This window comes from Pristiophorus japonicus, chromosome 8, assembly GCF_044704955.1.
Source record: "Pristiophorus japonicus isolate sPriJap1 chromosome 8, sPriJap1.hap1, whole genome shotgun sequence".
In the NCBI taxonomy this organism is placed as follows: Eukaryota; Metazoa; Chordata; class Chondrichthyes; family Pristiophoridae; genus Pristiophorus; species Pristiophorus japonicus.
In genome coordinates, this window is record NC_091984.1 from 17,605,810 (window position 1) to 17,627,181 (window position 21,372).

The following is a 21,372-nucleotide window of genomic DNA, read 5'->3' on the forward strand; positions in this document are numbered from 1 at the left end:
ACATGTGAGGGAAGTGTATCCACCTCCGGCTCCTGGCGGTCCGCGTTGCGGAGTTGGAGCTGAGGGTGGATTCACACTGGAGCATACACGATGCTGAGAATGACGTGAGTAGCACGTGGAGCGAGTTGGTCTTACCGCAGGAGAAGGGTCCACAGCCAGCGAGGGAATGGAAGACCAGCAGGAAGAGTAGTGCAAGGAAGGTAGTGCAGGGGTCCCCTGTGGTCATCCCACTGCAAAACAGATACACTGCTTTGAGTACTGTTGAGGGGGATGACTCAATAGGAGAGGGCAGCAGCAGCCAAGTTCATGGCACCGTGAGTGGCTCTGTTGCACAGGAGGGCAGGAAAAAGAGTGGGGGAGCGATAGTGACAGGGGATTCAATTGTAAGGGGAATAGATAGGCGTTTCTGCGGCCGCAACCGAGACTCCAGGATGGTATGTTGCCTCCCTGGTGCAAGGGTCAAGGATGTCTCGGAGCGGGTGCAGGACATTCTAAAAAGGGAGGGAGAACAGCCAGTTGTCGTGGTGCACGTTGGTACCAACGACATAGGTAAAAAAAGGGATGAGGTCCTACGAAATGAATTTAAGGAGCTAGGAGCTAAATTTAAAAAGTAGGACCTCAAAAGTAGTAATCTCGGGATTGCTACCAGTGCCACGTGCTAGTCAGAGTAGGAATCGCAGGATAGCTCAGATGAATACGTGGCTTGAGCAATGGTGCAGCAGGGAGGGATTCAAATTCCTGGGGCATTGGAACCGGTTCTGGGGGAGGTGGGACCAGTACAATCCAGACGGTCTGCACCTGGGCAGAATCGGAACCAATGTCCTCGGGGGAGTGTTTGCTAGTGCTGTTGGGGAGGAGTTAAACTAATATGGCAGGGGGATGGGAACCAATGCAGGGAGATAGAGGGAAACAAAAAGGAGGCAAAAGCAAAAGACAGAAAGGAGATGAGGAAAAGTGGAGGGCAGAGAAACCCAAGGCAAAGAACAAAAAGGACCATTGTACAGCAAAATTCTAAAAGGACAGAGGGTGTTAAAAAAACAAGCCTAAAGGCTTTGTGTCTTAATGCAAGGAGTATCCACAATAAGGTGGATGAATTAACTGTGCAAATAGATGTTAACAAATATGATGTGATTGGGATTACGGAGACGTGGCTCCAGGATGATCAGGGTTGGGAACTCAACATCCAGGGGTATTCAACATTCAGGAAGGATAGAATAAAAGGAAAAGGAGGTGGGGTAGCATTGCTGGTTAAGGAGGAGATTAAGGCAATAGTTAGGAAGGACATTAGCTTGGATGATGTGGAATCTATATGGGTAGAGCTACAGAACACCAAAGGGCAAAAAACGTTAGTGGGAGTTGTGTACAGACCTCCAAACAGTAGTAGTGATGTTCGGGAGGGCATCAAACAGGAAATTAGGGGTGCATGCAATAAAGGTGCAGCAGTTATAATGGGTGACTTTAATATGCACATAGATTGGGCTAACCAAACTGGAAGCAATACGGTGGAGGAGGATTTCCTGGAGTGCATAAGGGATGGTTTTTTAGACCAATATGTCGAGGAACCAACTAGGGGGGAGGCCATCTTAGACTGGGTGTTATGTAATGAGAGAGGATTAATTAGCAATCTCGTTGTGCGAGGCCCCTCGGGGAAGAGTGACCATAATATGGTGGAATTCTGCATTAGGATGGAGAATGAAACAGTTAATTCAGAGACCATGGTCCAGAACTTAAAGAAGGCTAACTTTGAAGGTATGAGGCGTGAATTGGCTGGGATGGATTGGCGAATGATACTTAAGGGGTTGACTGTGGATGGGCAATGGCAGACATTTAGAGACCGCATGGATGAACTACAACAATTGTACATTCCTGTCTGGCATAAAAATAAAAAAGGGAAGGTGGCTCAACCGTGGCTATCAAGGGAAATCAGGGATAGTATTAAAGCCAAGGAAGTGGCATACAAATTGGCCAGAAATAGCAGTGAACCTGGGGACTGGGATAAATTTAGAACTCAGCAGAGGATGACAAAGTGTTTGATTAGGGCAGGGAAAATGGAGTATGAGAAGAAGCTTGCAGGGAACATTAAGACGGATTGCAAAACTTTCTATAGATATGTAAAGAGAAAAAGGTTAGTAAAGACAAACGTAGGTCCCCTGCAGTCAGAATCAGGGGAAGTCATAACGGGGAACAAAGAAATGGCGGACCAATTGAACAAGTACTTTGGTTCGGTATTCACTAAGGAGGACACAAACAATCTTCCGGTTATAAAAGGGGTCGGGGGGTCTAGTAAGGAGGAGGAACTGAGGGAAATCCTTATTAGCCGGGAAATTGTGTTGGGGAAATTGATGGGATTGAAGGCCGATAAATCCCCAGGGCCTGATGGACTGCATCCCAGAGTACTTAAGGAGGTGGCCTTGGAAATAGTGGATGCATTGACAGTCATTTTCCAACATTCCATTGACTCTGGATCAGTTCCTATAGAGTGGAGGGTAGCCAATGTAACCCCACTTTTTAAAAAAGGAGGGAGAGAGAAAACAGGGAATTATAGACCGGTCAGCCTGACATCGGTAGTGGGTAAAATGATGGAATCAATTATTAAGGATGTCATAGCAGTGCATTTGGAAAGAGGTGACATGATAGGTCCAAGTCAGCATGGATTTGTGAAAGGGAAATCATGCTTGACAAATCTTCTGGAATTTTTTGAGGATGTTTCCAGTAGAGTGGACAAGGGAGAACCAGTTGATGTGGTATATTTGGACTTTCAGAAGGCTTTCAACAAGGTCCCACACAAGAGATTGATGTGCAAAGTTAGAGCACATGGGATTGGGGGTAGTGTGCTGACATGGATTGAGAACTGGTTGTCAGACAGGAAGCAAAGAGTAGGAGTAAATGGGGACTTTTCAGAATGGCAGGCAGTGACTAGTGGGGTACCGCAAGGTTCTGTGCTGGGGCCCCAGCTGTTTACACTGTACATTAATGATTTAGATGAGGGGATTAAATGTAGTATCTCCAAATTTGCGGATGACACTAAGTTGGGTGGCAGTGTGAGCTGCGAGGAGGATGCTGTGAGGCTGCAGAGCGACTTGGATAGGTTAGGTGAGTGGGCAAATGCATGGCAGATGAAGTATAATGTGGATAAATGTGAGGTTATCCACTTTGGTGGTAAAAACAGAGAGACAGACTATTATCTGAATGGTGGCAGATTAGGAAAAGGGGAGGTGCAAAGAGACCTGGGTGTCGTGGTACACCAGTCATTGAAGGTTGGCATGCAGGTGCAGCAGGCAGTTAAGAAAGCAAATGGCATGTTGGCCTTCATAGCAAGGGGATTTGAGTACAGGGGCAGGGAGGTGTTGCTACAGTTGTACAGGGCATTGGTGAGGCCACACCTGGAGTATTGTGTACAGTTTTGGTCTCCTAACTTGAGGAAGGACATTCTTGCTATTGAGGGAGTGCAGCGAAGGTTCACCAGACTGATTCCTGGGATGGCGGGACTGACCTATCAAGAAAGACTGGATCAATTGGGCTTGTATTCACTGGAGTTCAGAAGAATGAGAGGGGACCTCAGAAACATTTAAAATTCTGACGGGGTTAGACAGGTTAGATGCAGGAAGAATGTTCCCAATGTTGGGGAAGTCCAGAACCAGAGGTCACAGTCTAAGGATAAGGGGTAAGCCATTTAGGACCGAGATGCGGAGGAACTTCTTCACCCAGAGAGTGGTGAACCTATGGAATTCTCTACCACAGAAAGTTGTTGAGGCCAATTCACTAAATATATTCAAAAAGGAGTTAGATATGGTCCTTACTACTAGGGGAATCAAGGGGTATGGCGAGAAAGCAGGAATGGGGTACTGAAGTTGAATGTTCAGCCATGAACTCATTGAATGGCGGTGCAGGCTAGAAGGGCCGAATGGCCTGCTCCTGCACCTATTTTCTATGTTTCTATTCAGCACAGGCCAGGTCCCGAGGATGCCGGTTAAGGGAGGTTCAACTTGTACATGTAAATTTTCCAGTTCTGACGACAGGTCATTGACCTGAAACGTTAACTCTGCTTTTCTCGCTACAGATGCTGCCTGACCTGCTGAGTATTTCCAGTATTTTCTGTTTTATTTCAGAATTCAGATGAGCATAAATCGAAATAGCGATTGTACTTTCGCCCATCTGTGTGCCCAACACAAGATATTCCGCCCAAGTCCGTGGCTCACCCAGTACACAGTTACTCTGTTTCTTACTTGTACCTCGGCTCCACCGGTCCATCAGAGGTCGAGCCTTCAGCCATCATAACTCTGCATCATGTAAACATAGAAACATAGAAAATAGGTGCAGGAGTAGGCCATTCGGCCCTTTGAGCCTGCACCACCATTCAATAAGATCATGACTGATCATTCACCTCAGTACCCCTTTCCTGCTTTCTCACCATACCCTTTAATCCCTTTAGCCATAAGGGCCATATCTAACTCCCTCTTGAATATATCCAATGAACTGGCATCAACAACTCTCTGCGGTAGGGCATTCCACAGGTTAACAACTCTCTGAGTGAAGAAGTGTCTCCTCAACCCGGTCCTAAATGGCTTACCCCTTATCCATAGACTGTGTCCCCTGGTTCTGGACTTCCCCAACATCGGGAACATTCTTCCTGCATCTAACCTGTCCAGTCCCATCAGAATTTTATATGTTTCAATGAGATCCCCTCTCATTCTTCTAACCTCCAATGAATACAGGCACAGTTGATCCAGTCTCTCTTCATATGTCAGTCCTGCCATCCCGGGAATCAGTCTGGTGAATCTTCGCTGCATTCCCTCAATAGCAAGAACGTCCTTCCTCAGATGAGACCAAAACGGAACACAATATTCCAGGTGAGGCCTCATCAAGGCCCTGTACAATTGCAGTAAGACCTCCCTGCTCCTATACTTAAATCCCCTAGCTATGAAGGCCAACATGCCATTTGCCTTCTTCACCACCTGCTGTACCTGCATGCCAACTTTCAATGACTGCACTTCTGAAGCCACAGAGCTGGCACTCCCGCCGTCTTCGAATGGCCCCCCCCCTTTGCGATGATGGCGTCAGTACCCCTGCCTGAATTCCGTCTCTTCCTGCTTGCTCAGATACTATTATGTGAGTAATTCTATCAAATGTAAATTACAATTTGGAAGCAAGTGATTTCTTTCTAAAATCTTCAGTGATGGGCACTGGGGGACTCTCAGACTGCGTCAAGTTACATCGAGTCTACAGCACAGAAACAGGTCATTCGGCCCAACTCGTCCATGCCGGCATTTATGCTCCACACGATCCTCCTTCCACCTCTCTTCATCTAACCCCATCAATATAACCTCCCATTCCTTTCTTCCCTCATGTACTTATCTAGCTTCCCCTTAAATGCATCTATGCTATTCGCCTCAACTACTCACTGTAGTAATGAGTTCCACATTCACACTACTCATTGGGTAAGGAAGTTTCTCCTGAATTCCTTATTGGATTTATTAGTGGCTATTTATGACCTCTAGTTTTGGGCTCCCCTACAAATGGAAACATTTTCTCTATGTCTACCCTATTGAACTATTTCATAATTTTAAAGACCTCTACCAGGTCAGCCCTCTCTAGAGAAAAGAGCACAAGCTTGTTCTGCCTTTCCCAACAAGTATATCCACTTAGTTCTGGGATCATCCTTGTGAATCTTTTTCACACCTTCTTCAGTGCATCTATATCCTTTTTATAATATGGAGACCAGAACTGTGCACATTATTCCAAGTGTGGCCTTACCAAGGTTCAATACAAGTTTAACATCACTGCTCAGCTTTTCAGTTGTATCTCTTTAGAAATAAACCGCAGTGCTTTTTAAAATTTTTATAAAGGGCCTTATTAACCTGCATCTCAACTTTGTGATTTGTGAATCTATACCCCCAGATCGCTTTGCTCCTCCACCCCATTTAGACTCCTATTTTCTGAAGAATACGTTGTCTCCTTATCCTTCCTACCAAAATGTACCTCATTTATCTATAGTGAAATTCATTGAGAATTACACGCTCATTCTGCAAGTTTATTAATGACAGATCATTACAGAAGTGTTGCACGATCAAAGCCATTCTGTACACGAAGGCCAGACTAACTCGCATAGTTCCACAAAGTGCCCCACTGCAACGCCTATACTTCTCCCCAAACACACAGATGTGCACACATTTACTGGAAGAAGTGAAAATCGCTGCCAGAGACCCCTAGTTAAACAACATTAAAGGATAAGTCAGTTTGCTCGTTATATAGTTTTTCTAAATCCAGAACAGTGTGTCTCTATTCTCCCTCCTCTCAAGGACAATTCCTTCAACTTTTGGGCAGATCTCACCTCTGTACACCCAATTGGAAGGCAAAATGGAAACAGTAAATATGCAGTTGTACACGGTCTTGGTGAGACCACACCTAGAGTATTGTGTGCAGTTTTGGTCTCCTAACCTGAGGAAGGACATGCTTGTTATTGAGCGAGTGCAGCGAAGGCTCACCAGACTGATTCCTGGGATGGCAGGACTGACATATGAGGAAAGACTGGATCGGCTAGGCTTATACTCACTGGAATTTAGAAGAATGAGAGGGGATCTCATAGAAACGTATAAAATTCTGACGGGACTGGACAGGTTAGATGCAGGTAGAATGTTCCCGATGTTGGGGAAGTCCAGAACCAGGGATCACAGTCTAAAGATAAGGGGTAAGCCATATAGGGCCTAGATGAGGAGAAACTTTTTCACCCAGAGAATTGTGAACCTGTGAAATTCTCTGCCACAGAAAGTTGTTGAGTCCAGTTCGTTGGACATATTCAAAAGGGAGTTAGATGTGGCCCTTACGGCTAAGGGGATTAGGGGATATGGAGAGAAGACAGGAGTGGGGTACTGAGGTTGCATGATCAGGCTCGAAGGGCCGAATGGCGTGCTCCTGCACCTATTTTCTGTGTTTCTATTTTTAAGTTGGGAGTACCAGGTTGTGTATGTGGCTGGTGCCAACGTTTGAAGAAATATTGTAAATCCCGTAATGTTCACCCGCATTCACCGCCAGAACATGTGTTTGAAGTTTTCTGAACTTTCAAGCAAAGTTGTTCAGTTAACAGTTGAATCTGGAAATGAATGTGCAAATACTACAAAATTCCTTTGTTACCACTATTACACAGATAAGGGTTCTGCTTTTCTATCGGTGATCCTTTTCAAATGTTGTAGGAATTATCCACAGTCGTCAGTATGCAAAATATAGGAAACGAGATACTTTTCGGAGAGAAATATAAAGCTGGCATATTGTTTTCAATACAGGTTGAAATGGGGGGGGGGGGTGAAGAGGAGAGCATGGCGGGGGGGGGGGGCCTGAGGGAGAGCGCGGCAGTGTTGGGGGGTGTGGGGGACACAGGCGAAAGCACAAGGTGTGGACGTCGCTGGCAAAACCAGCATTGATTGTCCATCCTAAGTTGCCCTGAGAAGGTGGTGGTGGGCAGACTTCCTGTACCGCTGCACAGCAGTTTTATACAACTGAGTGGCTCGCTCAGACAGTTTAAGAGCCAACCACATTGCTGTGTGACTTGAGTCACACGTAGACCAGACCAGGTAAAGACGGCACATTTCCTTCCCTAAAGGATGTTAGTGAACCAGTTACATTTTCTTTTTTAAATGACAATCAGACAGCTTTACAGACACTTTTACTTATACCTGCATTTTTGCTTCCAGATTTTTTATTTAATATAAACTGAATTCAAATTCTCGAACTACCATGGTGAGATTTGAACTCACGACCTTGGTAAGAACGCAAAAAATTGGAGCAGGAATAGGCCATACGTAATATGGCCTATGTCCTCTGGAATATTAGTCCAGGCCTTTGGATTACTAGTCCAGTAATATAACCACTACACTACCGTACCCAAGGACTAGTTGGTGGGAGAGGGGACAGGACAAACTCGGAGGGTCCAGTAAGCTCCTGGATGAAAACATAGACGACCTCGGTCACGACGCCGCCCACGGCTGAAAATCAGATAGCGTTTACACTGGTCAGATACAGATCGAGGCACATGGCTCGGGGGGAGAGAGCAGGTGGAGGAGGAGGAGGAGGAGGAGGAGGAGGTCCGTGCTCCCATGCACCGTGTTGAAACTTACCAAACGCTTTCGTAGTTTCTACCAGTTTCAGTGTGAACGTTTGGCCCTTTGGCAATTCTTTCAGCATCTTGGCCACTTCGTAGTGCCGACAACCCACCACGCCGTGGCCGTTGATTGATTCGATGTGGTCGCCGACGAGGATTAGTCTGACTTGGTCGATAATGCTGCCTTCTTTGATGCGCTGGGAAAGAGGAGAGAGCGCGGAGACGGTTAGGGTAAAGCAACAAGACTTATTTCCGACAAAAGGGCTACACCAGAAACACCAGCTTTATAGATGCCAACAGACCCGATACCTATCTTACAACATTTCCCCTTATTATTGATTCATGGTAAATACAACCCTCCGAGATCCCGACGTCCCTCCAATTCTGGCCTCTTGTGCATCCCCAATTTCCATCGCTCCACCATTGGCTGATTATGCCCCCGTGAAGCAACTTGGGATGTTTTACAAAATTAAAGATGCTGTACAGTTGTCATCAATAAAGATACTTTTATTTTAAGCCGGAACAATTTTATGTAAAATCTTCATCAGGCAGGTAAGCCAACATATTGGTTGAGCATTGATGAGGTCAATGTGTGGCCTCAGTAGACAACGGTACTGCTCAGTGCAGTGCATTTTCTTTTTAAACCTCTTCGGATGTGGGTAATGCTGACAGGGCCACATTCAGTATCTTTTCCCCAAAAGTACAAAACCTCAAAATTTGGATCAGATCATGACAGTGCAGATCCACCAACTCCTCACTTCCAGTGGGGCGTCACATTCGAAGGGACTGTGGGTTCACAAAGGGTGGTGGAAATCTGAAACATGTTCCTGCCAAATTGATCTGGGTCAATTGAAGTTTGAGACTGAGATCGAGATCAACATTTTTGTAAAATAAAGATATCGAGGGACATGGAGCAAAGACGGGTCAATGGAGCTCAGCTACAGATCAGCCAGGAGTATTCTGATGTAATTTTTATGAAATATTATAATTTTTTTGTAACGCAACGAGTTATGATAATATGGAATGCACTGCCTGAAAATGTGGCAGAAGCAGATTCATTAGTAACTTTCAAAAGGGAATTGGATAAATACTTGAAAAGGAGAAATCTGCAGGACTATGGGGACAGAGCGGGGCAGCGGAATGAATGGAACAAATCTTTCAAAGAGCTGATACAGGTACAATGGGCCAAATGGTTCCTTCCGTGCTGTATGGTTCTTTGATCAAACTGAGTGGTGGAACAGGCTCAACAGGTTGAAAGGCCTGCGACTGCTCCTATTTTCTACCGCGAAGTAGGGTTGAGTGGAATGCTCGGAAGGCCGGGACTGAGCTTTGCCGTGATGACCTCTCAGGTAAATAGTCCACTGATACTCACAGTCGAGACCCATACATTAAGAATGCTCACAAAGTCAATGTTTTTCAACTTTAAGTCAATAAGCTGTGAACATGCAGCCATGAGGGATCTCCAATTACAACAGTCTGTTAATGGCATTTTACTGCCATTAGATGGCACTGCAGTACATCTTTACACTGGTATCACGGAGGGGATGGGCGGGGTGGGGGGCAGACGAAGGGACGGATGTGCGAGCAGACAGAGGGGCGGGCGGGTTAATTCTTCAGCTTTTAACTTTACAGGACGCGAGAGACGTGATAATTCCATTGTGGGTAGGTTCCTGTAAAGGTGAAGGTGGCTGTATTGATACATGAGTGGCTGTCTGCAGAGGCCACTCTGGAATACTACATCCATCAAAAGGAATATGGCTGAGGGTGTTGGGAAAGTAACTGATGCACGGGAGTATTAGAAGGCCTTTGATAGTTTTGTAACTGACTATCAGATCCTCAGGCTTTAATTGGCCGATCAATCGGGATGTGTAAAACTGCTGGCATCGACAGAGAACATGAAAGGAACATTCGGTTATACTGAAACATAACCGGATTGGGGAGAAAACCAATATGAAACTGTCGCCGCAGGAAGAGACACCTCTGAATTCGCTGAGACCTGATCAGCAACGATTTTTTTGTTGTTAACGTGTGGAATCTCCGGGTTAAAAACTGTTGAATGCATATTTAATTGTTGTTGATGTATAGTTATCAGATGCTTAATAAATCTGTGAACAGCTACCTGTAACACAGTGAACCGTATAAGTTATTCCGCAAAATAATGACATCCATCCCCCAACCCCGTAACCAAAGCAATTCTGCCACGCCTCTAAACAACTTCACCCTTGTTTCCATCTAGAATTATTGTTCTAACTGCAGTACACAAAAAAAAAGGGTCATTACTCAGGGCGAGCACTGAGAAGTAATGACTTCCTTCCCTTTGCCAACGTTTTGCGGTGATTATTCTGTTAACAATGATCGCCTGGCTGGCTACTTTACTTCGTAAGCTGCCTGTTGGAAACGCAAACACCCACACCCAACCCTTCTGACATTTCCCTTCCGCTTTGAGCCTGCTATAGGAAACCGACATTGCATTTCCAGTCCCTTCATTCGCACTTTAGATTTTTTTTTCATTAGCAGCCACCTCCAATCTATTAGTATCTTTGAAAAAGTATTTTACATCCATGCACAATGCCATCTTGTAATTTTAGGTTTCATCAGAAAATGTTTCAGCACACAAGGAGGCCATTTGGCCCGTCGTGCCTGTGCCGGCTCTTTGAAAAAGCTATCCGATTAGTCCCATTCCCCTGCTCTGCAAACGTATCCTTTTGCAATGTATATCTAATTCCCTTTTGAAAGTTACTATTGAATCTGCTCACACTACCCTTTCAGCCAGTGCACTCCAGATCATAAGTTGCTGCGTAAATAAAAATCTCCTCAGCTCGCCTGATTCATTGGCCTCTTTTTCCACAGGGAACAGACTCAACTTTCTCTTCACTTCATAGCTTGAATTTCTGAAATGTAATCATTGTCTCAAAAGTCAAGTGTGCAATCCAAGCTGCACTATAGACAGCTTCTTCCAGAGAATATTCTCGTCTCCAGAGCATCATGCAATAAAAATGGCTCGACATCCAGACCCTGCCATGCAGATTTTTTTGGTATTGGGTTACCATCATTAAGCTAAATAAAGATTTCTGACCTTTGCAAAGCGCACAAACGTCCTTCCGAGATGGTCATGCTTACGTAACACTGCCACCTCAGGGGAGATGGAGAGGAAAGTAGGCAAAAAGCTTTTAGTCTCATGCTCGTGAAATCTCACTCTGATCGTGCCAAGGTCTGCGGCCGTCAAACTTCCTCAGGACTCGCAAACACCGGCCGACAGTTTTACCAAGAGGGGGAGCCATCAAACACACAAACAATTTTCGGGAGACACTAGAAGCGTGTTAAACAGCGGCAGGAATTACAGAAGGTGGAGGCCAACTGGCCAATCGTGCCCGTGCTAGCTCTTCAATAGGTGCTTTCTTGTCCAATTTGTTTTTTTAATTGATTATCTAGATATCGATGCCATTGGCAAGATCGGTATTTATCACCCCTCCCTACTCGCCCTCGAGAAGCTGGCGGTAAGCCACCTTCTTGAACTGCTGCTGTCTGTGTGATGAAGGCACTCCCACAGTTAGGTAGGGAGTGCCAGGATTTGGACCCAGCGATGAAGGAACAGCGATAGATGGTGTGTGAATTGGAGGGGAACCTGGAGGTGGTGGTGATCCCACTTTCCTTTAACAAGTTACAGAATTATTGAACAAATAAAAAAAAAAGAACAAAATGTTGCAAAGTATAAATGACAGAACCTTTTGCACTTTCACCAAGGACATCACTGGCATTAGCTGTAAGACTTCCACTTGTTTTAATCAGAGAAAATAAGCAACGGGGCAAATGAAATCCCCACAGTGAAAAAGCTGCAACAATGCTTTCGCAATGTTATAGTCACAAACTCAGAGCTACTTTCTCCACTTGGCTCAGATACCGGATTGAAACCTACCTTTATGAAAGCAAATCCTGCACCGTTATCGGTTATGGTTAATCCAAGTGCCTCCTCCGCTTTAAATACGTCCACTTCTTTCTTGAGACCCTTTGTGTGCGCAAAAATAAAATCTTCCAGGCCAATCTGCCCCCCGAGGAGTTTCTCCATGTCAATTCTGTGAGTATTCAACGTGCAGAACAGAATCTGTGTGGGAGGACAAACATCAATGGTGAATATAGACAGAGGTCCTACAGGAAAACATTAGCCTCCCCCGAGCTGATTATTTCCTGCATTTTCTGTTATCAAAACTCAAAACAGATTCAAACCCATTCTGCTTTTTCAACTCTTGTGCATCCCCCACTTCCTGCGCTCCACCTTTACGGCCATGCCTTCAGCTATCTGGGCCCCAAGTTCTGGATTTCCCTCCCTAAACCTCCCCGCCTCTCTTTCCTCCTTTAAGACGCTTCTTAAAACCTACCTTTGACCAAGCTTTTGATCACCTGTCCTAATATCTCCTTATGTGGCTCGGCTTCTTTTTGTCTGATTGTGCTCCTGAGGACATTACTACTGTGATAAAGGTGCTATATAAATATAAAGTCTTGCTGTTTTAAAATGTTATTTTTAAATTGTTTTATACAAGGGTCTAACAGGAAAATTTAAGCTCACTAACATGCACATTAATCCCAAAGGCAGAGCAATCATTAAATTGCAATGACTACAAATTCACCGACAACTTGATGGCTGTAAACGGCAAAGAGGGAGAATACATTAGTCAGAGGCTTATCTGTCATAATCAAGTTAGCTAGTCAGTAAAGACTAGATTTTTCCTGCATTAGTTTGGCTCAGCTGTCAGCACCTTACCCCGGGTCAGAAAAAATACAACCACAGGACGTCTCAAAGCGCTTTAGAGTCAATGAAGTAATGTTTGAAGTGAACTCACTGTTGTAATGTAGGGAAACACGGCAGCCAATTTGCGCACAGCAAGCTCCGCAAACAGCAATGAGATAATGACCAACTAATCTGTATTAGTGATGTTAGTTGAGGGATAAATATAGGCCAGGGCACCAGAGGGAACTCCCCTGCTCTTCTTCAAAATAGTGCCACGGGAATTTTTAATGTCCACCCAAGAGGGCAGACATGGTTTAACGTTTCATCCGAAAGATGGCACCTCCAAAAGTGCAGCGCTCCCTCAGTACTGCGCTGAAGTGTCGGCCTAAATTTTGTGCTCAAGTCTCTGGAGAGGAACTGGAGTCCACAACCTACAGTACCTGACCCAAGTGTGCTTGATGTGGACCTTGGATGCTCACAATGGAAAGGGTTCCAGTCTCCACTAGCAACGGGCTTAGTCTTGATCAACACAAACAAATAGGAAAGAACACAACAACACAAAATATAAACAGAAGCATGGACCGCCTTAAAATAGGATTCAAACTGGAGCAAGTTGAACAGAGATAGGAATTCAGCATGTGCCCATAACCAGCTCCGAACAAGCCCAAAGATTTACAGCTCAGCACGAATGGAGCTGAACTATTCGAAGAAAAACATTCCATCCGAGAGAATGCTAGAAATTCTTGTGCTAATTTCAAGCTAATATGGTATTGATTTTCTAAAAGAGGCCTAGAAAGCATCTTTTGAGGACATTAGTTAATAAGCCTTTGGAATCCTGCAATGTGTTAAGCGGCTCTATGTTGACAGGATCTTGTAGCTGGAGTGTTTTACACGCTCCATTTGATAATAAAATAGATATGTTAAATCACAATTCTATGAAGATTAACTTTGGGCAACTGGAATTATTGTGCAGGAGAATAATGGGCCATAACGCGAAGCACATTGATGGGTCTGAGGCTAGAGAGGAAGATGCGGGAGAAAGGTGACCAAGATTGGAGACTAACAAAAGCACATTGAGGAGCAAGGAGTTAAGCGTACAAAACAGAAAGACAAAGAATGGATCTGAATTGCAAAGAAAGGGAAAGAAATAAAAATAAGATAAAAGATACAAAGTTAACAGGTAGGGAAAAGTACAGGAACCAGTCAATGAAAGAGTGGAAACAAAGAATGAGATATGTGTCACGGATCTGCATGGTTTCTAAAAAATTATTTTTAATATTTATTAGAAGAAATAATTACATTTATATAGCGCCTTTCACTTTGTCCCAAAGTGTTTGACAGTCAAGGAAGTACTTTTAAAGTGCAGTTGTTATAACGGCAGCCAAATTTGCGCACAGCAAGGTCCCACAAATAGCAATGTGGTAATGGCCAGATCATCTCTGTTTTTAGTTGTTGGTTGAGGAATAAATATTGGCTAGGACGCCAGAGAGAATTCCCCTTCTCGTCGTCAAAATAGTGTTGTGGGATCTTTTATATCCATCTTGGAGGGCAGACCTTTGTTCAATGTCTCATCTGAAAGACGGCCACTCTGACAGTGCAGTACCCACTCAGTACGGCACTGAGTGTCGGCCTAGATTTTTGTGCTCAAGTCTCTGGAGTGGGAGGTTTCACAAAAATGATTTTCTATATTTAAATGAATTAAATTTTGGGTATTGACCAACTGTTGACACTTCCATTGTTCAGTGCCGGCACAGACACCAGCTGCCTGCCTGGCATGGTCACTGGTCACAAATGTTTAACGTCAAGTCTCAGGACAGAAATTCTTAATAGTGATGTGTTTCTGGGAAAACCAGCTTTTAACTCCAAGTCGGAGCAGCAACTGAATTGAATAGCATTATTGATATTCTTTTCTCTCAGTTTGGGTATGAAAGCCCAGTGTTGGCCAATCTAGTCTCGAATGGATTTCTACCGAGTCACCAAATTAGGCCATTACAAGCACAAAAATGAATTGGAAACTACCAGCTGCCCCATCCACCATCAAACCCGCTCCTTGCACGCCCACTCCTCCACAACCACATAATCTGACTGAAAGCGTGGTCAAAAAGATGGTTTTGAGGCAGATGTTAATGGTGGACAAGAGAAGTCAGGCGTAGAGATTTGAGTAGGGAGTTTCAGAAAGTAGGGCCAAGGCAGCTGAAGACCGTTGTTAGAGATCCACTGGGAGACATAGGGGTGGAACTGTACAAGGGCAGTCCCAACATGTAGCTGAGCAACATAGGAGAGACAACGGAGGAGGAAGGTGCAGTCTATACATCATCATCATCATTGGCAGTCCCTCGAAACGAGGATAACTTGCTTCCACCCCAAAAAGGGATGAGTTCACAGGTGTTTCAATGATATTCCAAATCCCGAACTACATCTTGAAGGGTGGAAGATGCCTGTGTGTGGATTTTTTTTTTTTTTTTTAAACGTCTGGTGGCCATTGCACCCCAGCCACCACTCGGGCTTGACAGAGCTCGGTCTTGGTCCAGTGGCAAGGATTAACCAAGACGAATATAGGCCTGCTCTGCTGCATGGACCTAGTGCGCACACATATCGCAGTGTGGGCTGGCCCGTGCTGCCCCGGGCCCTCGCCTCTTCTGGGCCCCGAACTCTCGCCTCTCCTGGGCCCCGATCACATCCCTATACATGCAAACAAGAATGTACCATGCTTGAGCATAGAGACGTTCTAAATCTCAAAATTAAGAGAGATTATAATTTGAGATTTCTTAAATTGCATTCAATAAATCACGAGCACTATTGCTGCAAACTAAGATTTATTAATAGCCAAAATCACCAATTCTGGGAACATGTTCAGAAACCTACATGACCTTTTGCTCTCAGTATTTACAGAGAGTACACACACAACTCAAGTCTCCAGACTTATAGAACACCCAAAATATCAAATGTTTTGACAAGTGCTTACCCAAGGAACAGACTACAGATTTTCTTAACTATTTATAAAGTTATGCTTGGCAACAAGAATGCATGCAGACTTCATTGTACTGCTCGCTCTTTTATTACAAGCTATGTAAAGTATATTGGTACAATCATAGATTTTGTCCTCCCATAGGTTTTGTATCTGAACAGAGTACTTTGAGATATATAGGATGAAGCAGCGTTGGTTACAGCTCCTTCACTGATGGCAATAGTAGGAGCCAGTTATCATACAAGAAACACATTAGCACAACAGTGTAGTGTATTATAGGGTTAAGTGCAATTTGTCTTGTTTTGGTTACCAATCTACTAAATAGGTTAGGTGACAACCCTTAAGAAATTGCATCGGGACAGCCAAGTGTCCCAGTGTCCCAGTGTCAGCCGTGGCTCAGCAGGGATCGCTCCCGTCTGAGTCAGAAGGTTATGGATTCAAGTGCTGCACTGCCAGAGGTGCCGTCTTTCAGATGAGACGTTAAACCAAGGACCTGTCTGCCCTCTCAGGTGGACGTTAAAGATCCCATAGCACTATTTTGAAGAGAGAGTGAGTTCTCCTCAGCATCCTGGCCATTTATCCCTCAACCAACACCTAAAACCAGAACCTGGTCATTATCTCATTGCTTTTTTGGGATCTTGCTGTGATGTCAATTTCAAAAGTACATAATTGGCTGTAAAATACTTTGGGACGCCCGGATGTCATAAAAGGCACTGTACAAATTCAAATCTTTCTTCTTTCACCTGTTGGAAAGAAGGGTCCCAATCCTATGAAGTGCCTCTCCTTTATCTACATGCGAGGCAGCAAACACCTCCTGGGCTCTGCACCCAAGCTCAACTTCTAATGCTCGCTGGCAGAAGGACACCGACTCAATTCCCCCCTTCAGTTTATCAAGAAACAGCACTGCAATCCAACTGTCTCTAATGAACTGATTGTTGCAGTTCAGGGGTTTAAAACACAGTTATCTTAACCTACACTTTCTCCCTAACAAGAGATAAAGTACAAAAGCAAAATAGTGCGGATGCTGGAATATGAAATAAAAACAGAAAATGCTAGAAATACTCAGCGGGTCGGGCAGCATCTGTGAAGAGAAAAACAGAGTTAACATTTCAGGTCGACGACCCTTCGTCAGAACTGCCGTATGTTCAAAAAGAGCACATTCTTAAGAAGCACTGAAAGGGGGAGGGGGGAAAGAAAGAACAAAAGGGAAGGTCTGTGATAAGGTGGAAGGCAGGAGAGATTAGATTCAATGGGCCTAATTGAAATGGTAATGGCAGGAGTTAGAAAAAGGTTAGTCTAGATAGGGTGTGAATGGCAGAATAATGACCAGCTGCCATTGGAGACAGAGAAAAAAAACATAAGATTGAGGGGGTTGGGGAAACGGACGGACGGGAACGGAGGGGGAAAGAGATAAAGTAGCCTGGGTCTAGCAATTAGCCCAGATTACAAGTTGAGTACTGACTTCACGTAGCTTTGCCACTACATTTTCAGTCCATTAAAGCATCTCACAAAATCAGATTCAACAACATAAATGTGCATTCATATAGCGCCTTTAATGTAGTAAAATGGACCACGGTGATTCACAGGAGCGTAATCAGACAAGAATTGACATCAAGCCAAAGAAGTTAGGACAGGTGACCAAAAGCTGGTGAAAGAAGAATGATTTAAGGAGCACCTTAAAAGGAGAGACAGATGGAGAGGTTTAGAGGGGGAATTCCAGAGCTTAAAGTAAGAAAAGACTTAGATTTATATAGGGCCTTTCACAACCACCAGATGCCTCAAAACTCCACCAGAAACATGTTTGTTTATTGGTACAGGGTGCAAGATTTCACACTGCCGGTAACAATTCAATCCGCTCAAAGGGGGATTAGAATGAAGCGGTTTAAGTGCAGCCCACCGGATCAATTTGACCACCGCAATAATTGAAAACCCAGAGACAGGCATAGAGCATAATGAACACCTGATAATTATTATACGCTACTTAGAAATATAAAACTGCACTAATCTCAGTGACTCTGACCATAAATCAAGGGGAGGAGAAACGAGCCAGGCAGCTAATGAAATAGCTCCAAGCTCAAATCTGGTGTAGAATTTATTTCATTGGCTAGAAAGACTCCAAACCTACCCAGGTCAACATCCACAGTAAAATAAAACATGGAAATTTATACAGCGCCTTTTACATCCCAAAGCGCTCAACAGTCAATGAAGTACTGTTGAAGAGTAGTCACTGCTGTAATGTAGAAAAAGGGCAGTCAATTTGTGCACAGCAAGGTCCCACAAAGAGCAATGAGATAATGACCAGATGATCTGTTTTTAGGGGTTGAGGGATAAACATTGGCCAGGACATCAGGGAAAACTCCCCTGCTCTTCAAATAATGTGGTGGGATCTTTTAACGTCCATCCGAGAAAGCAGATGGGGCCTTGCTTTAACGGCTCAACCGAAAGACGGCACCTCCGACAGTGCAGCACTCCCTCAGTACAGCACTGGGAGTATCGGCCTAGGTTCTGTGCTCAAGTCTCTGGAGCAGGACTTGAGCCAACAACCCTAACTCACAGGCGAGAGTGCTACACACTGAGCTAAAACTGACCCTCTTCCCATCCCTGCACACCTCCCTGGCCTTTCACATTATAGACTCTTGATCTATTCATCTATGTTTATAAATGTAACATTATTGAGTCCTTCAGTGTCAAGGTGATCAGCAATTTCAGTTGGTATTGGCCTCACAAGCAGCAGCCTGTCATGAGGGCCAACAAAGGCAACACTACCCGTCATGATGCACACTGTTGCTGCAGGCACAGGCAACAGAACTACTACTTTCTGCTTACCTCATCCTCATTTCAAATTTAGCAGCATCTGCATTATAGGCCTCGGTCTGCAAGTTTCTGCACATCAGAATATAGGAACAGGAATAGGCCATTCAGTGCCTCAATGAGATCATGGCTGATCCGCATCCTAACTCCATCCATCCACCTTGGCTCCATATCCTTTTATACCCTTGACTAGCAAAGATCTATCTAAATCTATTTTAAAATTATCTACTGCTTTTTGTGGGAGAGTTCCATACTCTTCCAATCTGAGTGAAGAAGTATTTCCTAACTTCTGAATGGCCTGATTCTGATTTTAAGATCACGTTCCCTTGTCCTAGACTTGCCCACCAGCGGACAAACACGCTTCTCCGTATACCCCAGCAATTTCTTTCAAAATCCAATTCAAACTTCAATCAAATCACTCCCTAACCTTCTATTTTCAAGGGAATACAAGTCAAGTTTAATGTAATCTCTCTGCATAATTTAATCCTTAGTGCCCTGGTAACTTTCTGATGAATGTGCACTGCACTCCTTCCAAGACCAATATACCCGTTCTACAGTGTGGTGTCCAGAACTGTACACAGTACTCCAGATGTGATCTAACCAGGGCTTTGCATACCCATCACAAAAATTCCTCTCCTTTATATTCTCACCCTTCAGTTATAAAGGCTAACATGTCATTAGCCTTTTGATTATTTTTTGTACCAGACCACCACATTTTAGTGATGTGTGTATACATGGACCACAAAATCTCTTTGGAGCTCCACTGTTTCTAGCTTTTCACTATTTAAATAATACTCTGATCTGTCCTATTTTGGTCCAAAATGGATGACCTCACACTTACCTGAGTGAAATCCACCTGCCACAGTTTTGCTGATTCACTTAATCTATCAATGTCCTTTTGTAACTTTCTGCTCCCATCTATACTACTTACAATGTCGTTTATTCAATCTGAACCATTGGCAAACTTGGATATATGGCTCTCTATTTATTAATGACCTGGATAACATATAGTGAATACTTGAGGCCCCAGCACAGATCATTGTGGGACATCACGAGTCACTTCCTTCCAATTCAAGTACATACCCAATTATCCCTACACTGTATTCTACCACTTAACCACAATTCCATGAGCTTTATCGAATGCCTTCTGGAAGTCCATATAAACTACATCCATAGACATTTCTCTGTCTATTACTTTAGTTACTTCCTCAAAAAATTCAATTGGGTTCGTTAGAACATAAGAACATAAGAAATAGGAACAGGAGTAGGCCATACAGCCCCTCGAGCCTGCTCCGCCATTCAATAAGATCATAGACTTAGCTCCACTTCCCTGCCCGCTCCCCATAATCCTTTGTTGCTCAAGAAACTGTCTATTTCTGTCTTAAATGTATTCAATGTCCCAGCTTCTACAGCTCTCTGAGGCAGCGAATTCCACAGATTTACAACCCTCAGAGAAGAAATTCCTCCTCATCTCTGTTTTAAATGGGCGGTCCCTTATTCGAAAGATCATGCCCTCTATTTCTAGTCTCCCCCATCAGTGGAAACATCCTCTCTGCATCCACCTTGTCAAGCCCCCTCACAATCTTATACGTTTCGATAAAATCACCTCTCATTCTTCTGTACTCCAATGAGTACAGGCCCAACCTACTCAACCTTTCCCATAAGTCAACCCCCTCATCCCTGGAATCAACCTAGTAAATCTTCTCTGAACTGCCTCCAAAGCAAGTATATCCTTTCATAAATATGGAAACCAAAACTGCATGCAGTATTCCAGGTGTGGCCTCACCAATATCTTGTAGCTGTAGCAAGACTTCCCTGCTTTTATACTCCATCCCCTTTTCAATAAAGGCCAAGATATCATTGGCCTTTCTGATCATTTGCTAAACCTTCATTCTATCCTTTTGTGTTTCATGCACAAGTATCCCCAGGTCCCGCTGTACTGCGACACTTTGCAATCTTTCTCCATTTAAATAATAACTTGCTCTTTGATTTTTTTTTCTGCCAAAGTGCATGACCTCACATTTTCCAACATTATACTCCATCTGCCAAATTTTTGCCCACACACTTAGCCTGTCTATGTCCTTTTACAGATTTTTTTGTGTCCTCCTCACACATTGCTTTTCCTCCCATCTTTGTATCGTCAGCAAACTTGGCTACGTTCTTCCAAGTTGTTAAAATAGATTGTAAATAGTTGGGGTCCCAGCACTGATCCCTGCGGCACCGCACTAGTTACTGGTTGCCAACCAGAGAATGAACCATTTAACCGGACTCTCTGTTTTCTGTTAGCATAGATAGAGAATTAACTAACTAATATATTACCCCCAACCCCGTGAACTTTTATCTTGTGCAGTAACCTTTTATGTGGCACCTTGTCAAATGCCTTCTGGAAGTCCAAATAACCACATCCACTGGTTCCCCTTTATCCACCCTATCCTCAAAGAACTCCAGCAAACTTGTCAAACATGACTTCCCCTTCATAAATCCATGCTGACTCTGCCTGACCGAATTTTGCTTCACCAAATGTTTTGCTACTGCTTCTTTAATAATAGACTCCAACATTTTCCCAACCACAGATGTTAGGCTAACTGGTCTGTAGCTTCCTGCTTTTTATCTGCCTCCTTTTTTTAAATAGGGCCGTTACATTTGCAGTTTTCCAATCTGCTGGGACATCCCCAGAATCCAGGACATTTTGGTAAATTACAACCAATGCATCCACAATCCCTGCCACTATTTCTCTTAAGACCCTAGGATGCAAGCCATGAGGTCCAGGGG

At 44.1% G+C, this 21,372-nt stretch overlaps 1 protein-coding gene across 1 annotated transcript in view; it reads right to left on the minus strand.

Moving 5' to 3' along the window:
- The window catches only part of gipc2 (GIPC PDZ domain containing family, member 2), an 86,749-nt gene that overhangs the window by 16,182 nt on the left and 49,195 nt on the right, over positions 1-21,372 (minus strand). Inside the window, exons 2-3 of the mRNA XM_070886524.1 lie at positions 12,012-12,197; positions 8,112-8,292 (exon numbers count right to left, since the gene is read on the minus strand). Coding sequence (XP_070742625.1) covers positions 8,112-8,292; positions 12,012-12,197 — 367 coding nt within the window. The remainder of the gene's footprint in view (positions 1-8,111; positions 8,293-12,011; positions 12,198-21,372) is intronic.